Here is a 20,200-nt window from a genome sequence, read left to right as displayed (position 1 = left end):
CACATATATATCTCCATACAGATAAATATATTTGCATATATATCTTTTTATTAAAAACTTCAGGGCTGGGGTGTGAATCAGTGGTAGAGCACTTGCCTTGCATGCATGGGGCACTGGGTTCTATCCTAAGCAACACATAAATAAATAAAATAAAGGTATTTTATCTACAACTTAAAAAAAAAAAACTTCGAAGTTGAGGTGATTAACAAAGAACCTAGGTTTTACTGTCACCATGTCAAAAACTTACTGTAAAGCCTGAATAAGAGATGACAGTATATTAAATACACATATATTTCAAAATCAATTTTATAACATTTTGTTGTCCCCCCAAAAGAAACCCACACCCAAGTGGCTACATTTTTAAGTGTAGGTATGTACATCAGTACCCATCAGGCTTATTTTCAGCTGGCTTATTTGTTAATTTGATCAGTACTTGTGAATTAAGCACATTCATGTCCACAAAGAAATTTGTACATAAATGTTCGTAGCAGTATTATTCACAATAACTAAATAGTGGAAATAATCCAAATGTCCATCAACTGATGAGCAGATAAAAACAAAGTGATATACCCATACAATGGAGTATTATTGGGTCATAAAAAGGAATGAAGTAGGCCAGGTGCAGTGGTGCACACCTGTCAGCAATTTGAGAGGCTGAGGCAGGCAGATCAAAAGTTCAAGGCCAGAATCAGCAAATTAGCGAGGCCCTAGCTAATTTAGCAAGACCCTATCTCAAAAAAAATTTTAAAATAAAATAAAATAAAAGAGCTGAGGATGTGCCTCAATGGTTGCTGGGTTCAACGCCTGGTACCAAAAAAAGGGGGGGGAGTGTGGAGGATAAAGTATTGTTACATTCTCCAACACTGAGGAAACTTGGAAAACATTACACTAAGTGAAAGATACAGTTGTCAAAAGACCACATACTATTACAATTTCATTCATATCAAAGTGCAAAACAGGGAAATACACACAGAAAATAGAGAAATGGATTACTTGAAGGTAGGAAAGTAAGGTAGGGGATGAATGATAAAGGTTACAGAGGTTTCTCCTTAAAGTTATGAAAATCTTCTAAAACTGTATTTGATGATGACTGCACATATCAATGAATATTACCAAAAAATAATGAACTGAATTCTATTTCTATTTCTATTGTATTACTGGGGATCCAACACAGGCTCTACCACTGAGCTCCAACCCCCAGTCTGAAATGTACATGTTCAAGGAGTGAATTATAAGGCATATAAAAAAATATCTCAATAAAATTATTTTTAAAAAGTGAAGTACACGTTTTTTATATGTTTCCCTTCCTATGTTTTTGTGTTAAGAGCTAACAAAACTCTGGAAGAATTCATCTTACCCTTCTTAATCAAAAAATTCTTGCAGAGCAATTTTTATTATTAACTGGCAAAAACAGCTATCAATATCTTTGCTGGTCCAAAGAAGAAAATTACAATGAAGGTTCAAACTTAGATGGGATTTCTTATCAGTTGATCACAAAAGCATTTTACAAAAAGTAGTACTCTGATTGAATGTCCACTAGCTATGACCTGGGGTAAATCAAATCTTATTATAATCCAACACAAACGAGTATTAAACATCTTTGCAAATTGGGTTGGGAGTAAAAGCTCAATGCTATAGCACTCACCTACCATGTGTAAGGTTCTAGGTTCACAGTCCCCAACATTAAACGATCAAAATCTCTGTAAATGATTTTTAATATGAAAAAGAAAAAAAGGAATAATAATTTCAGCATCCTTGGAATATTATAAATTCAGAATCATGTAAGCCCTTTAAAAGAACAAATTTCTTGGGGCCAGGATTGTGGCTCAGTGCTAGAGTGCTTGCCTAGCATGTAAGGCACTGTGTTTGATCCCTAGCACCATATAAAAATAAACTAAAAATAAAGGTATTGTGTCCATCTACAACTAAAAAAAAAAATTTAAAAAAGAACAAATTTCTTGGTACCTATTTTTTTCCTCTTCCTGCTCTAATTAAGATGATTTCAGTTAACAGTTTGATGTACATCAATCCAGAATCCTTTTTGCACAGGCAAGATGTTACTTTTAATATGAGAATGATATTATGTTATCATATCATTTTTTCACTTGTATTAATAACTAAACTAAAATTCAGCTAAAAAGATAAGCTATAAATAAGTCATTAAAAATATTTAAATTTGGGTTGGGGTTGCAGCTTAGTGGTAGAACATTTGCTTAGCATGTGTAAGGCACTGGGTTTGATCCTCAGCACCACATAAAAATAAATAAAGGTATTGTGTCCATCTACAAATAAAAATATTTTTTTTAAATGTTTAAGTTTTTTCCAGTCTAATACATAAGTCACAAGTGAGGCATCCTTGAAATTTCTAATTAAAACATTTAAATAAGTTGTTAGGTCTACCTCTTGAAACCCAAAGACATTTTTTATTTAATTTGATAAGAACTTTATACTTTAAAATAAATACACATAATAATCTAGCATATTTATTCTTTAAGAAAAAAATGATTTTGAAATTTCTCCTTCAACAAACTTCTTAAGGTCAACAGTAAGTTAAAAACACTAAAAAATAAAACCTGGATATGCTTCACTTTTGATAACTGTAAAAATTGGAGCGCTTGCCTTGCAAATGTAAGGCACTGGATTAGAGCTTCAGCACCACATAAAAAAATTAATTAATTAATAAACAAAGATATTGTATGTCCATCTACAACCATAAAACAATTTTTTTAAAAGAAGGTTTAGCTTTAGACTTTTAAAAAAAAATTGGAAAACAGGCAGAAGATAGACTGTATACTGTATAATGAGTTCAAATGATGGATTCACTAAATTTCCTTTTTAATTTTTTTCTAATATCTTTATTTTATTTATTGTTATGTGGTGCTGAGGATCAAACCCAGCGCCTCGCACATGCTGGGCAAGTGCTCTACCGCTGAGCTACAACCCCAGCCCCCTCCTTTTTAATCTTTAAAAAAAGCTTTTGGAGGGCTGGGGTTGTGGTTCAGTAGTGGAGCACTTGCCTAGCACATGTGAGGCACTGGGTTCAATCCACATAAAAATAAATAAATAAAATCAAGATATTGTGTCCATCTACAACTTAAAAAAAAAAAAACTTTGGAAGGGTGAGAGAAGGATAAATAGACGCTTCCTATAAAACATCATCAGTAATATGCCTAAACCATCCTTACATCCAAATCCCCTCAAAAATAAATAACTGGGATTCTCTCCATCTATGAGAGATGTGCCTTTATTTGTAAGCTCTGTCAAATAAACTCTCCTGTGTATCTCTACCTGGTCTTGGTCTTTGATTTCTCACTCACCATCTCCAGGTTCCTCGCTTTCCTTTCAGATACCAAAGACAAATAAGGACTTTGCATCAAACAAGATGGCAAATATCCTTTCCTAGGCAGTAACTGTTGACCAAAAAGACTCAAAGAGAAAGAAAGATAAATCCTGCCATTTGGGCCATGGATGTCTGCAAACCTGGAACCTGGTGGAGTATATGTTAAAAAGGGAATAAGAGCCAAGTGCTGAGGTAACCATCCAATCCCAGCTACTGAGGAGGATGATGCAGGAGAATCACAAGTTTGAGGCCAGCCTCAGCAATCTGGGTCTCACTAAGTTGGCAAGGCCAGTCTCCAGCATGCGATCCTTCTGACTCAGCCTCTCAACTCGCTGGAATTCTAGATATGTGCCATCCTGCCAGGCAGGGCAGAAGGTTTTAAAGAGGACAAAGTCATCTGATTTACATTTTTCGTTATTTTTAAGGATGGTAAGTGGCCTCAGGGTGCTGCCCAGGCTGGAGTACAGCGGCTGTTCACAGACAGGATCCCACTACTGATCCACAGTACACTGCAAGCTCCTACCTCAGCCTCTTGAAGAGCTGGGACTTCCAGGCAAGCCATACCAGGAAGGCTCTCGTTTGCATTTTAAAAAGATATCTTTAAATGAGCTATCAAGTCACAAAAATGTAACCAAAAGCATTGGGTTCTCCACTTAGTGGTCATGAATCTAATGAACACAATCAGAAGATAAAAGAATGGAGAAAGACTTATATGACCTGCAGCAAGCACCAGTTGTCTGTAAAGCTATGCTCTCCCTGAGGAAAGGAAGCATGGGGATTCTATTGGGGAGCTAATGCACATTTATTTAGGAAAGCATACATGGGGTGGGCAGGCACATTTCTGAGCATGCTCAGTTCAAGGCACAGTTCAACTGGAATGACAGTGGACACATTTCTGGGCATGCCCAGCACAAGATCATAGAGTACATATGTGAAAGATGGCAGAAAGGATCATTTTGGGCTATGCTCAGGTCTGGGTCATAGGGTCAAGTTCAGATGCCTGAAAGAAAGAGTCAAGTGACTCGGTTTCTCGAAAAAGCTTTAGGTGAAACCCAAAGAAAGGATACTTTTAAGATACATCAAAAGATGGTGGAATAAGATGGACATCATTACCCTTGGTACATGTGTGACTGCACATATGGTGTGATGCTACATGGTGTACAACTAGAGAAATGAAAAATTGTGCTGCATTTGTGTACAATGAATCAAAATGCATCCAGCTATCATATATACCTAATTAGAATAAACAAATAAATTTATAAAGAAAAATGAAAAATAAAGAAATATCATCACTTCCTGCCCTATCTACATTTCCCTGTTACTATAGCTCTTACTGACATTTATTTGATAACTTTGGACAAGTCACTACAAAATATAACACCCATTTTGTCCCAGCATCTCAGGTATCATATTTGCCCAATGTCCTATTTATAGGATGGCTTACATATGTAAAAGATACTATATTGTATCAGTGTTCTATTTATAGAACAATCTGTATTTTTCATTTTTAATGATAATAAAGGATACATACACTCTAGATCAGGATGACCAACCTATTTTAATACACCTATGTCAATTCTGTTGGAATACTCACAGAATTAGAAACTTGGTACCTAATGAGCTAATACATGTTGTCACTTTATCCAGTATTGTCTGAAAAACATCATGAAACATTTAACTGTCTAAAGATATTTTTTCTTGGATCAGTCCTTCTAGTAAAGAACCTTTAAAGATCCTTTTGATGGGAATTCAACTAATCTGCAATGACAGTCCTCCCATGCCATTTTTGCCTTGAAAATTGCTAAGAGGAGGATACAACACATGAAAACAGTTTTTCTCTAAATAAACATGACATCACAAGTTATAACCTCTTCTAGTCAACATTTTGTTACATACTGAAATTTTCAGTCAGGATCTCTAAAAGTATTCTTCAGAGCCACTGGCAAGATATTGTTAAAGCTGAAAAATAGTAATTAAAATATGTAGAACAAGCAATTTTCGGCAGTCAGAACTATTTGCTGAAGGTACAAAAGTGACTCACATTTGTTGGTTGACCAAAGGAAAGAAATTACATTTTTAAAACACTGCTTTTCTCACCCCTAGGTTACTCCTCCCTAATCTTTTTAATTATAACTCATCTCTTCCATTTAAATCCTTAAAGCTATCTAAATAGATACATATAGGGTTCAGAGAAAACAGCAGAAGCAAGCAGTGGTGAGATCATTTTTTTAAATTTAGATTATGAATTTTCTGTACTATTCTATAAATAAAGTAGTTATTACTTTCAAAATAAAAAGAAATTAATTTCAGCTTTCTCAACTCTTTATTCTTCCAGGAAACAGAAGAGCATTTTCTTAAGCTAGCACCTTGTTCACATCAGTACTTAACTCTAGACCTCATAATTCATGATTGGGAAAAAATGGGCAGAATCTAAGTATCCAAAAGGGAATAAAAAATAACAGCCTATCCATTTAATGGAAACCTATGGAATCACTGAAAATTTTCCAAAAAGCTAATCATATGAGAAAAATGCTTGATGATAGTATCATTTAAAAGTATAAAAATATAAGGCTAGGTTACGGCTCAGTGGTAGAGCACTTGCCTAGAACATGTGAGGCACTGAGGTTCAATTCTCAGCACCACATTAAAAAAATAAACATATTGTGTCCATCTACCACGTATGACTAAAAATATTTTTTAAAAAGTATCAAGACACAGAACTATATAGTATAAGTGATCTTGATTTTTCCATTTCTAAAGAAAATGATAAGTTTAAAGGTAGAGGCTATAGGTAATTCTTATTCTGTACTTTTTTATGTTTTCCTATCAGTAGCAATAGATTAATTAAAGAGAAAATTGTACTTAAGTATTTGTTTCAACCAACTGAAAACTCTCATTCCTTGGGTTTAAAACCAATCACCACCAACTTGCTTTAATTATGTTATACGTTCCCCTTTTCTCTAAAATCAAGCAAACATTCTTGTCATAGATTCCATACTTCTATTCCTTCAATTCCATGAAGGAGCATAAATATCTTCTCAATTTCAACACAGTTCACTAGTCACTTCCCAATTTCATCTTTGTTGACTCTGGCCATTCTAGCAACATTCTCTAGAACCCTACCCAATTATGTAAATCTAGCAGCTGTTGTGCTGGTCTTTCTGTTTCTCCCACATCTGGCCAATTTATGCCTACTTTGTGGACAAGACTAATACTAAAATTCTTCCAACTCTAATATCCTTTAATTCTTCCACACTTAGAAAACTGAAAACCAAACCCTTATTCCCTTTCCTTTATAAATCCCTACGGCACCACATTTCCATTTGGATTTCTAAGGGTGCTTCTGTAAACTGTTTTAGAATTATGATATCAAGAGGATAATTTCAAGAGATAGTCCCATGAATTGAAAAACTGCTTTCAAATAGCTTATATTAATCAAATGTGCAGGATGATTCGAAGCATAACTGTTTTCTCATCCTTTGCCTAAATAATTTAAGCAGTTCTGAAAGGATTAGAATGTCTAAGACTTAATGGGCAGGACTAGAAAAAACATCAAATTTTTATCCTTTCCAATATCAATATTCAAAAATCCTTCTTTATGCAGACTCACTATTGATTTTTCACTTCCAAATTTATTTTAAAATTTAGACAAAAATACAAAACAAACAAACCACCAATAAGGGTCTCACAGTAAAATTTAGTAAAATCTAAAATTCTTTGACTTTAGAATGTCTACTTGTCAAGACTAATGGAACCAAATAAGATGAATCTATAGTATGTATTTTCATAGTTTGTTGCAGTGAAGATTATTTGGGCATGGCTAACTAGCTAATAGTTATACAATGATACTTGTTTCATTTTTTGGTGAATGTTATTTGCCTGTATATACATAGATTATCTGTGGAAAGCTACTAAGAAATTGGTAACAGTGACTTCCTTTACGGAGATCTTGATGGCAGGAGATTTTACACTGTATTCCCTTTTGTACCTTTTAAAAATTAACCATGTAAAATGATTTGCAAATCTGTTAACTGTAAATGCATATACCTGTGTGCATTTGTACTTAGTTTTAGTATACCACCTGATGGGATAGCATCCTAACCAGATATCCCAAACTGCAGTATTTGGGAATCTTTTCTCTTTTTTAATATCTTCTTATTTATTTATTTATTTATATGTGATGCCGGGGATCAAACCCAGGGCCTCACATGTGCAAGGCAAGTGCTTTCCACTGAGCTACAGCCCCAGTCCCTGATATTGGGAAATCTTAAGTAATAAAAAGACTACCTATAATCTGCATTCCTCTGGTCATCTCGACTAATTTTCTAAAGATATATATTTTAAATTTTTCATATGGATAAATAACCCCAAAGAACATGTATATCAATGTCTCATTTAAAATACTAAATTCAAACCAGATAGTAAAGCAAAAATATAATAATGTTTTGCTCCAGGCATGGTAGCACACACCTGTAATCCCAGCAGTTTGGGAGGCTGACGCAGGTGAACTATAAATTCAAAGCCAGCCTCAGCAACTCAAGAGAGGCTCTAAGCAACTCAGTAAGACGCTACCTCTAAATAAAATGTCACTCAGTGGTTAAGTGCCCCTGAGTCCAATCCCTGGTACCTTATAATAAAATTATATTTATTTATTTATTTATTTATTTATTTATATAAATATAAACACACATATACATATATATAAAAAATAATGTTTTGCATTTCAAAATCCTATTAATAGCAATTCCAGATTTTTCAAAACCATTTTCATCTTCCCAGCTTACCTATGTAATGATAGAATAAATTGTGGATATCTTTAACCAAGTGCTCCAATTTGGCAATACCCATGAAGTAACAAACAAATGAAATGAGACTTCTATACTGGTTAAAAAGGGAAATTAGGAAAATTTCATATTTCATAATAAAAATACCTGAGATAACTTATTTATTAATTTTTTGCTGACTAGAAAAAGTCACCTAACTAAAAACTTCAGTTTGCTACAATGTGACATTTACTAAAGAATACTGAGTGTCTTTATGTAAATGCCTCATATATAGACTAGGATTACTATGTAAAATTAAGTTTATAAAGTATTTAACTCAAGCATATTGCCTATTTTTTCCTTTAAATAATGATTAGCTATGAAATTCATTCCTTTAATATTTTTACTGAGTTAATCTAGGTTTATTATAAAATCATTAAGCCATTTTAATTACTATAAGTACAATATTAATATAACCTCAGAAATATTGTAAACTAGTATTCAATTCTTTGAGAAAGGCACTAAATACAGAGTTACTTCACTGTAATATCAGTTAATAACCTTTGAAAGTTTACACATGATCTTTTGAAGGGTTAACAATTGCTTTTACACATTAAAGGCAATGGTGTGGATTTCTGGTATCAAAACTATTTTTGCTGTCCAATTTTAATAAAAGAGAAACATTTCAGCTTGATTATCAACAGCACTAAACTTCATGGCAACTGACTTATCAGCAACAAAACACCTGCTATGCAGGAAATTTTGAATACCTTTTTTTTTCTTCAAAACCTGGTATTAAGTAAAGGAATTTTTAATTTAGCAGATAGTTTTAGTTAAGAAAAACTATAAAGAGTAAGGAAGAGGACTGGGGCTATAGCACAGTAGCAGAGTGCTTGCCTAGCATGTGTGAGGCACTGGGTTCAATCCTCAGCATCACATAAAAATTTAAAAAAATAAAAATAAAATAAGGACATTCTGTCCATCTACAACTTCAAAAAAATTTTTTAAAAAAGAATAAGGAAGAATGTGCTGATTTTAAACAAATTTGAACTTAGTTTCAGTCTTTCAAAATTTCCTCTAACAGAACACCACAACAAAAAAAGTTTGCCTTTATATGTGTAGGGTGAAGACAATCAATAGGGTGTCTGGTTAGAAACCTAAGGTTCCCCTTACCTCACACTGACAATTTTTTTTTTTTTTTAATTTACAAAAAATTTGGGCTGGGGTTGTAGGTCAGTAGTAGAGCTCATCTAGCATATGTGAGGCACTGGGTTCGATCCTCAGCATCACATAAAAATAAATAAATTAAAAATAACATTGTGTCCATCTAAAACTAAAGAAAAATATTTCTTAAAAAATGTAAGGTGGAGGAGTGAAATTGATGCTGTAAATTCTCAATTTTAAGGAATTATTTCATAAATGACCCTGAACTATGTAAATTTTTAAGTTTTTTTAAACAGACTACTATCAAATTCCCAGAAGCTGGTTATTTAGTTAGTTCCTAGATTTTCCTAGCTCATTTAGATTCCTCTAAAGTTTTTCAAGCTCCAATTCTGAGCTTCCAGCCCCAATTTCAGAATGGGAAATAAAATGAAATGCAGTCTATTTTACTATTTGTTCTCAACAGTGAAAATAGGCAAAGACTAAAACAAATTTTCGTTTCTCTCTAGATTTCAGGTATTCACTTTTATTCACATTCCTAACAGGGACAAACAGGGGACATCAAAAATATTACAAAAATATTCAGAAAATAGCTACAAACTGGGCTGGAGTATAGAGTGGTAGAGTGCTTGCATAGCATGCCCTGCGTTCAATTTTCAGCATAGAAAAATGTTTTTTTAAATAGCCACAAACAAGGCTATGTTCAAAACTCAATTAATAGAAAACAAAATATAACTTTAAAATATTAAAATACAATTTGAAACTATGTTAGCAAACTTAAAAAACATTAATGCATCAAAAGTATGCAAAACATTAAAAAGAACAATGTTTTAAACAATCATATATTTAGAAAAGTGTTTCCAGGCCAGGCATGGTGGCTCACATTTGTAATCCAGCAACTCAGGGGGCTAAGACAGGAAGATCACAAGTTCAAAGCCAGCCTCAGCAACTAGCAAGGCCCTAAGCAACTTAGCAAGATCCTGTCTCAAAAAAAAAAAAAAAAAAAAAAAAAAAAAATTAAAAAGGGCTAGAGATATGTCTCAGTGGTTAAGTGTCCCTGCATTCAATCACTAATACAAAAAAAAAAAAAAATGTTTTTAGAGTTGGGGATTCAACTCAACGATAGCATGCATGAGGTCCTGGTTAATCCCCATCACAGCAAAAAAAGATGGGGTGGGCTGGGGGAATTTTCCCTGTCTTTTCCTACACAATAAACCACCAAGATTTCAGTGAGAAGGGATGTGCTTCTCCTACAAAGGCCAGGAAACAGCCTTGATAGCTGTCTGTGTGTGTGTGTGTGTGTGTGTCTGACTGTCCGTCTCCCCCCCCCCCATATATTAGTAATATGCCTAGAACGTCGGGATCTCCAAGGTCAGAACCTCTAAAGGTAAGGACCCTGGTTGATGAATTTGCCTTTAACTTAAAAAATAAACAAATAAATGCGTAGGGGGATTTTTTTTAAAAAAAAAGGTATTACTAAATTGCCACTGTAAAACGGCATGTCTAAAATTGACAGGCTAGTCCTAAAATTCATATAGAAATGCAAGGGACTTAGAATAGACAAAATAGTTTTCAAAAAAAAAAACGAAGGAAAAAAAAAAACCCAGAATACTTTCATTTCCTAATCCCAAACTTATTATACTAAGTTATAGTAGTCAAAACACTGTGGTAGTGGCTGGCATAAGGATAATCAACAAAATAAAATTAAAAATACAAAAGTAAACATATACATCTATACTAAAGTGGTGTTTCACAAGAGTGCCATTTAATAGAGAAAAAAAGAGAGACTTTTCAACAAATGGTGCTGGAATTGGGTATCTACGTGCAAAAACTTAAGTTGTACCCATTCCTTGCACCACACACAAAATTTAACTTCCAATGAATCACACACCTAAAATGATCTAAAACTATAAAATGCTTACAAAGAAAACCCAGGAGTAAATTTGAATTAAGCAAAGGCTTCTTAGATACAACAACAAAAGCACAGGTGATAGAAAAGTAAATAAATCAGAACTTACCAAGATTTCATCAAAATTAAAATTATGTATTGCAAAGGCTGTTTATCAAGATAGTCCACAGAATGGGAAAAAATACTTTCAAAACATATATCTGGGGCTGGGGTTTTGGCTCAGTGGCAGAGCGCTTGCCTCACAGGTGTGGGGCGCTAGGTTCGATCCTCAACACCACATAAAATGATTAAATAAAAGTATTGTGTCCATCTACAACTAAAAAAACATTTAAAAATATATCTGATTAAAAAAATGTGTATCCAGGGCTGAGGATGTGGCTCAAGTGGTAGCGTGCTCGCCTGGCATGCGTGCGGCCCGGGTTCGATCCTCAGCACCACATACAAACAAAGATGTTGTGTCCGCGGATAACTAAAAAATAAAATACTAAAAATTCAAAAAAAAAAAAATGTGTATCCAGAATATAAAAAGAACTTATATAATCAAATAACAAAGAGACAACTTGATTAGGATGTAAACAGGCAATTCTCCAAAGAACATACAAAAATGGAAATAAGCACATGAAAAGATGCTAAATGTCATTAGCCATAGAGAAATGCAAACCAAAACCACAATGAGATGCTACTTCACCTCTCCCCATTATAACTAAAAAGATAACAAGTGTGGATAACCATGTGGAAAAACTGGAACCCTGAGACATTGCTGGTGGGATTGTAAAATGCTGCAGTCAGTTTGGAAAAGTTTGGCAGTCCCTTAAAATGTTAAATATAGAGTTACCATATGACCCAGCCATTCCATTCCCAAAAGAAATGAAAACATATGTTCACACAAAAACTTGCACAAAAAATGTTCATGACAGCATTATTCATAATCACCAAAGTGAAAACCAAATGTCCATCACTGATGGATAAGTAAAATGTAAAATTATCTGGCCATAAAAAATAATTAAGCACTAATACAATTTATGGAGGAACCTTCAAAACATTATGCTAAGTGAAAGAAGTCAGTCACAATGGTCCCATTTATATGATAGGTGAAGAACAGACAAACCTAGAGAGGCAAAGAGTAGATCATTTGCCTAGAGCAGGACATGGGGAAAATGACAAGTAAATGCTAATGGGTAAAGTGTTTCTTCAGATAAAATTCTTCTAAAATCAATTATAGTGATGGTCTGCACAACTCTATGAAAATATGAAAAAGCATTGAACTGTACACTTTAAATAGGTGCACTGTTTGGAATGTGAATTGTATCTAAATAAAGTAATTTTAAAAGTAATGTTTAGTATGTATGCAGTGTGTGGAAAACAAGGAACATTCAAGACAAGTAACTATAATTGATTTGATTACTAAGCAAATCTATGCTTGAGACCCTTAGAATTAAGAATTTAACATACCCTCCTTGCAAACTGAGATATTACTCCTTGAAACATTTCTATCTTGGCCAAAATAGAATTAAAGTACTTGCAACTGTCAGGTCATTAAAATAAGATTCACTCAAAAAAAAATACCTGAGTAAACATGTTTCTTTCCTGTACATGGCTGAACTGTGTACTTACTGCCCATTACAGCAAACAATAACTGCAGAAAAACACAGCACGGGGAGACAGAGAAGTCATTCTCAAAGAAGAAACTTATACTAAGTTGAGATATATGGAAAGAATGAGGGAGGGGGGAAAAGAGGGCTAAGGGAAATCTCCATGCATTTACGCCCAGAGAGTTCATTTACATTAAATTCAACTTTCGTGAGCTTTGTGAACAGGCCTAGAGGCAAAGTCCCGGGCGCAGACCCACAATCCAAGCTGAACTGCGAGGCCAAGAGGAAGTGGGAATCCAGCCCAGCCCCGCATTGGCTTGCGTGTGGATACGGTGGGGGGCTGACGCGCTCAGACGCGGGCCTGCGGAGCGGGAAGGCAACGAGCCCCGGCGCTCCCCGGCGCGCGCGCAAGGCTCCGTGCCGGGCCCGTCCTCCGCGTCCGAGCACCGCGCACGCCCCGCGCGGTGCGCGCCGGCGCCCGGAGCCTCCGATGTGGCCGGCTCCCGTCTCCCGCCCCATCCGGCGCTTTGTCCCGGCCCCGCCGGCGGTCGGCCCCTCTGTGTCCCAGCCGCGGCTCCAGGTCCCCACTGACAGCCCCCACGCTCAGGAAGGCTGCGAGCCTGGCGGTCCCCACCGGCCAGCGACCCGTCGCCCGCCGGACCTCAGCCAGGCTGGATCCGGGAAGCAGCGGTCCGAAGACGCTCGCCCTACCGGAGAAGCCGCCGCCGCCACCGCCCGAAGCGCACGCAGGCCGAGGTCGGGCGCCGAAAGCCTCGGACTCCGAAACCCACACTTGTTTTCAGCATCCCGCGCTTACCCAAAAATTCTCGACGAAATGCGCCATGACCATCGTGCCGCCGCCACACCGGGTTCCGTGTCCGCACCCGCCCGCCGCTGTGTAAACACGGACCCGGCCCCCACGGCGCCCCCGCCTTTCGCCGCGGCCGCCGCCTTCTTCCCAAAGACCGGCTCGCACCCTCCAGGGCGCATGCGCCACCTAGCGGCCGCCGCGGCGGGGCGAACTCTTAGACGCCGCGGCCTCGGAGCGCGCATGCGCCCCGGACCCCTGCCCAGGTTTGATCGCTCTTTGCTCAGCCTGGCGTGGCCAGATTGAGTATTCTCTTGGGAATGGTGAAGAACTGGGTCCCTGAGGAGTCACCCGAAGACTGCCCGCGCCCTTTGCCGCGCAATGGCTCTGGCCCGGAGACAGAGAAGGGCCCTGCCCACTTCTCCCCTCCAGGTTCTCTTCCCCGACCTTCGAGGATCTCGAACAGAGCAAAGACTAGAGCCCCTGAGATGGAGGAAACTTGGCGTCTGGCCACCGGAGGAGACTGGGAAACCTTTGGTCAACAGGGTGCCTTTCCTTGACAGGGAGCTAAGCTCCAAAACAAAACTATTCGAGCCCGGAAAGGGAGGAACCGCCCAGTGTGGCCAGAGTGCCCTGGCGCTACGCGAGACCCAGCACCAAGGCCGGAGCCGCTGACCTCTAGCACGCCCGGAGCCAGCCTGGCGGAACTGCTGGCCCAGGGCAGGAACGTGACCGAAACGAGCGAGTTTCCCCAACCCAGGCATTCAAAAACAAGTCTCTTCTAGAACGTGTTCATAAAAGTCCATGGTTCTCTTGGCAACTTGTACGCTTTAGAAAAAGAAACAAGTTTTGACATGCCTCTGCCTAATAGAGAAACTAAATCCCCCTCTCATACCTTGCTTTCCAAAGTTTAAAAAAAAAAAAAAAACTTGTGGAAGTCTCAACTACACTGTCAGCAGGTTAGTTAGGTCCAAGATCTGCATGCAGTTCTTGAGGCCAAGCCCCACAAATAAATTTAGTTTTATTATTTATTTTTTAGTAGCTTTAACAATATACATCATACCTTCTCAGATCTTGTGGTTTCAAAAGTAATGGACATTATAAGGTAATTTTTCCAGCGAATTTTTTTTTTTTTTTTTTTTTTTTAGAGAGAGAGTGAGAAAGAGGGAGAGAGAGAGAATTTTAATATTTATTTTTCAGTTTTTGGCGGACACAACATCTTTGTATGTGGTGCTGAGGATCCAACCTGGGCCGCACGCATGCCAGGCAAGCGTGCTACCGCTTGAGCCACATCCCCAGCCCTAGCGAAATTATTTTTATCCGTGCAATAAAAGTTAAAAAAACACAGCTGGCATGGTGGCGCACCCCTGTAATCCTAGTGTTCGGGAGACTGAGGTAGGAGGATCTGGAATTGGAAGCCAGCCTCAGCAACAGTGAGGCACTGTCTCTAAATAAAATATAAAATAGGGCTGGGGATGTGGCTCTGTGGTCAAAAGCCCCTGAATTCAATCCCTGGTAACCCCGCTCCCCCCCCCCAAAAAAAATGCTTTCATATGGATGAAACTGAAATACTTGTTTTATTTGATAATGGTACTGTGTTTATATCTTTTTAAGAATATCTTTTAGAAATAAATATGTAATGATAAGGCGTCTAGGATTTAATCAGAAGTAATTCATGGGGTTGGGGAGAATGAGTAGGCATGTAAATGAAACAACATTGGCTATTTGAGCCAAAGCAATCCTTAGAAAAGTGAAGCAGGAGGCATAACAATACCAGAACTTAAATTATACTAAAGAACTATAGTAACAAAAATAGGGTGGTATTGGTACCAAAACAGGCATGAAAACTAATGGAATGGAAGACACAAACTTACATAAATACAATTATCTCATATTTCACAAAGGTGCCAAAAGTATACATTGTTGAGAGCCTCTTTAACAAATGATGATGGGAAAACTGGAAATCCATATGTAGTAGATGAAATTTAATCCTACCTCTCACCCTGCACAAAACTCAAAATGATTCAAAGACCTAAGATTAAAGACCAGAAACCCTGGGACTGGGGATGTGGCTCAAGCGGTAGCGAGCTTGCCTGGCATGCATGCCGCTCAGGTTCCATCCTCAGCACCACATACAGACAAAGATGTTGTGTCCCCCGAAAACTAAAAAATAAATATTAAAAAATTCTCTCTCTCTCTTAAAAAAAAGAAAAAAAAGACCAGAAACCCTGCATCTGCTAGAAGAAAATGTAAGCCCAACCCTCCTTGTTAAGGAACTAACTTCTTTAACAAGACTACTAAAGTGCAAGAAGTAAAATAAAAATAAATGGGATGGCATCAAATTAAAAAGCTTTTTCACAGCAAAGGAAACAATCAGGAATGTCAAGAGAAAGCCTACAAAATGGGAGAAAAATCTTTGCCACCTGCTCCTCAGATAGGGCATTAATATCCAGGATATTCCAAAAACTCAAAAAACTTAATACCCCCCCCTCAAAAAAAAAAAAAAAAAACAATGATTGATACAATTGATGCTATTATAGCTGGGAATTTCTCAAAAGCTATAAAAAAAAAACCCTCAATGCCAAAAAAGCAAATGATGCAATCAATAAATGGGCAAAGGAACTGAACAGACCCTTCTCAAAAGAGGAAATACTAATGGTCAGGAAATATATGAAAAATATTCAACATCTCTAGCAATTAGAGAAATGCAAATTAAAACTACACTGAGGGGCTGAGGTTGTGGTTCAGTGGTAGAGTGCTCGCCTAGCATGTACAAGGCACTGCGTTCGATCCTCAGCACCACATAAATGTAAAATAAAGATATTGTGTCCACCTAAAGAATAAATATTTTTAAAAATTACTCTGATATTTCATCTCTAGTCAGAATGGCAACTAGCAAGAATACAAATAACAATATGTTGGCAAGGGTGTCAGGGAAAGAGTACGCTCATATGTTTTTGGTGGAACTGCAAATTAGTACAACCAACTTTCCACAACATTTGGAAAAATAGTATGGAGATTCCTCAAAAATCTACGAATTAGGTTGGGGCTATGGTCACTGCACATGAATGTTTATAGCAGCACAAGTCACAATAGCTAATTTATGGAGCCAATCTAGATGCCCCTTCAACAGATGAGTGAATAAAGAAAATGTGATACATATACACAATGAATATTACTCAACCATAAGAAAAGTAACTCTGGGGCTGGGTTTGTAGTTCAGTGATAGGCACTTGCCTAGCACAAGTGGAGCATTGGGTTTAACTCTCAGTGCCGCATATAAATAAATAAAATAAAGGTCCATCAACAACTAAAAAAAAAAAAAAGGAAAGAAAGCAAAATTACTCTGACGTTTACAGGTAAATGAATTGATCTGGAAACTATCATGCTAAGTGAAATAAGCCAATCTCCAAAAAACAGAGGTCAAATGTTTTCTCTGATATTTGGAAGCTAACTCCCAATAAGGCAAGGAGGAATGGGAGGAAAAAAAGAAGTTCAGTGGAGTAGAAAAAGGGGTATGAAGAGAAGGGAAAGGGATGAAAAAAAGGAAAGATATTGTAATGAATCTGACATAATTTTTCTATGTACATAAATGAATATACCACAGTGAATCTCGCCATCCTGCACATCCACAATAAATTAATTAATTTAAAAAATAGCTATGGGTAAATGGCGGAAAGATCAATAGAGGGAAAGGATTAGGGGGTAAGACGAGGGAAGGGGAAGGAGAGGTATTTGGGACTGAATTAGACCAAGATAAATCCCATGCTTTTATAATTATGTCAAAATTGATTCCACTGTTGTGTAACTAAAAAGAACTAATCCTGGACTTGATACAGTGCTTTCAAGGATCTTACAAGTCTCTCTCTCTCTCTCTCTCTCTCTCTCTCTCTCTCTCTCTCTTTCTCTCACACACACACACACACACACACACACACACAATTTATTCTAAAAATCACATGGGTGCCCCTGACACTGGCTCATAATCAATCATAAATCCCTTCTCCCATAATCAAGAATATTCAGGCCTTTATCTCTTGCCCTATATCCTCAAAACAAAAGGTAGATTCCAAATGAAGTGAAAATGTGTAGATAGTATGGCTGTCCACATTAAAGATAGACTGCTTTGAAGTTCAGGCAGAATTTAAGCAGAAGTACTTACATAAGAAAGATGTTAACTTGTTAAATCCCTCCTCTCAGCTTGAATACAGTAGATTCTTACATAACAAAATATTGTTTACCAATAGTGTCAATCATGGATTTTCTTTCTCTTGATGCTTCAATTTACGGTTACAACACTGACTAGCTTAGTATTCACAATATTTGTATTTGCTATGCTGGTGTCTATTTGTACTCTTACCCCTGATCCCATAAATATTAGGGATAAGTCCACCATGAAAATAAACATTCTGTGCATTTCAGGTATTTGTAAGGTTTTTCTAGGGCAAAAACATGATGTGTTGTAATTGGCCCATATAAGTTGTGGAATTTTATAAACAGTGATTAAGGTGACTATGTTTCAGATAAGATGATGTAGTATAAGAAGAATGTGGGTATCAGTCACCTTCTGTCCTCTCAAGTGAGGTTTCCAGGGATGCGCAGATACTCTGGCAGAGCATAGATAGATAAGACTCTGAGAGGGTAACACTCACATACCTTAAAGTGTTTGTGCTACACACATTTAGCCCTTGCTTATCCAAATACATTTTCATATTATTAAAAAGTGACATAGATAACAACAGAGTACAACTTACTGCCAGTAATACCTGTCAACTCATAGTCACTTAGGAAGTGTTCAGTGAATGCATGGATGATTAAGCCTGTAAGAAATGTCAAGGTGGATGAGTCCTTGGGTATGCAATAATTCCATTCTTTTACTCATGCTCTTAAATATGTGCTTATAGAAAATATCATTATTTAAGTCCAACTTGGTTTAATTTTCCCATATTACTTTAAATATTTTCAAAAGAATTCTTTTGAACTTGAGCATACACACACACATATATATATAGCATGTGAGTGTTACCCTCTCAGAATGTGTGGGTGTGTATATATGTATGTCTATGTATATGTATGTGTATATATGTGTGTGTGTGTGTATATATATATATATATATATATATATATATATATATATTAGTTTTAGTTGAACACAATACCTTTATTTTATTTATTTATTTTTTAATTTGGTGCTGAGGATTGAACCCAGTTCCTCACACATGTAGGGGAGTGCTCTACCACTAAGCCACAACACCAGCCCCTTGAGCATACTTCTTAAAGGATAGTGTATTTTGTAATAAAAATAAAATAAATTTTGACTTAGCAGGAGATCTCCTTTTGGGAAGGGACTCCTAAACAATTTGACCTTTTGTTTTTGGGTGTACCCATCACCAAATTTATCTTCTACTTAGGGTCTCTCTCAAATGACACCTACCACCAACACACTGGCTTCCAGGGGCTGCTGCTGCTGCTTCCCCTAAACTCTGACCCAAGCATGTACATTATAGTCCAAACCATTCATGCAGTGTTAAAACATAACTTGATAAATGGTAGTATATATGAGAGGGAAATTTTACACAAAATATCCTCAATCTAAATTCTTTCATTTAAAAAATATGACTTGGGGCTGGGGATGTGGCTCAAGCGGTAGCGCGCTCGCCTGGCATGCGTGCAGCCCGGGTTCGATCCTCAGCACTACATACAAGCAAAGATGTTGTGTCCGCTGAAAACTAAAAAATAAAAAAAATATACATATGACTTGCCTTCAAGATTTAAGGGCTCTATCTCTTAGGCAAGGCACCCAGAGCACTTCTATCTTTCCACTCCTTAATATGAACTCCCCTTTTCAAGCCTGGGTTCATACCTCAAAGCACATTAATCAACATTTAGTACCAAGGGCCATTTTCTCATAACTGCATTGAAAACTAGTTCTATCTCAGAAGAATTGGCTATAAAATAAAACACATTTTCCTATTTGTTTTCAATATAATTTTGTAAATATACTTCTACTTGTCCCCAGAATAAGAGTAACAGAAATGATTTCCTAATAACTTCTGTTTCCTATTGATTCCTTCAATAGGCAGCATCCTGTATCAGATGCAGCAGTTCTTCTCTGTACTTACCTTGTGCTTGACAGTAACAAGTGGCAAAAGAGTTGAGCTTCACTAAAAGGCTAAAGAGAAATAAGCAGATCTCAGAAGTTTGGGATTCTCTTGTTTCCCCCTATTCAATTGCAGCACAGTGAAAGCAAAATCTTAGCAGATGGTAGCCAGGCAGGCTTCTATGAGGACCACGAGGAAGAAACATGTTAATGGAACTGCAAAATAGAGTTAAACCTATCCCTGTGGGCAACCTTCTCAGTTCAGAGCAGCTGGCCAAGCATACCTTTCTTCTCTCCTAAGTACACCTGAACTTGACAGCATACTTTCTGATATGGCACCATCCTTTCTGCCAGAATGATATGTACTTTCCCAGGGGCTCCCTTAACTGGCAATTTTAGAAGAAACACAAAAGCATCTGGCAGGTTGTTCAAGGGTGTACACTGCTAGTGACCACAAAGAACACAATGAGGCATCGAAAACAAGAAAAGAGAATGTACTAAATTACAGAGTCAAAAGGTAATAATAT

At 37.0% G+C, this 20,200-nt stretch overlaps 1 protein-coding gene across 2 annotated transcripts in view; it reads right to left on the bottom strand.

Annotated features, from left to right (window-relative positions):
- Fcho2 (FCH and mu domain containing endocytic adaptor 2) overlaps window positions 1–13,718 on the bottom strand; it is a 131,062-nt gene extending 117,344 nt beyond the window's left edge. For both annotated transcript variants that reach the window (XM_076857138.1, XM_076857139.1), the window contains exon 1: window positions 13,583–13,718. In XM_076857138.1, coding sequence (XP_076713253.1) covers window positions 13,583–13,615 — 33 coding nt within the window. In that variant the 5' untranslated portion in view covers window positions 13,616–13,718. The remainder of the gene's footprint in view (window positions 1–13,582) is intronic.
- Window positions 13,719–20,200: the final 6,482 nt, after the last annotated feature.

This window comes from Callospermophilus lateralis, chromosome 5 (genome assembly GCF_048772815.1).
Source record: "Callospermophilus lateralis isolate mCalLat2 chromosome 5, mCalLat2.hap1, whole genome shotgun sequence".
NCBI lineage: Eukaryota > Metazoa > Chordata > Mammalia > Rodentia > Sciuridae > Callospermophilus > Callospermophilus lateralis.
This window is presented reverse-complemented; position numbering and strand designations above follow the sequence as displayed.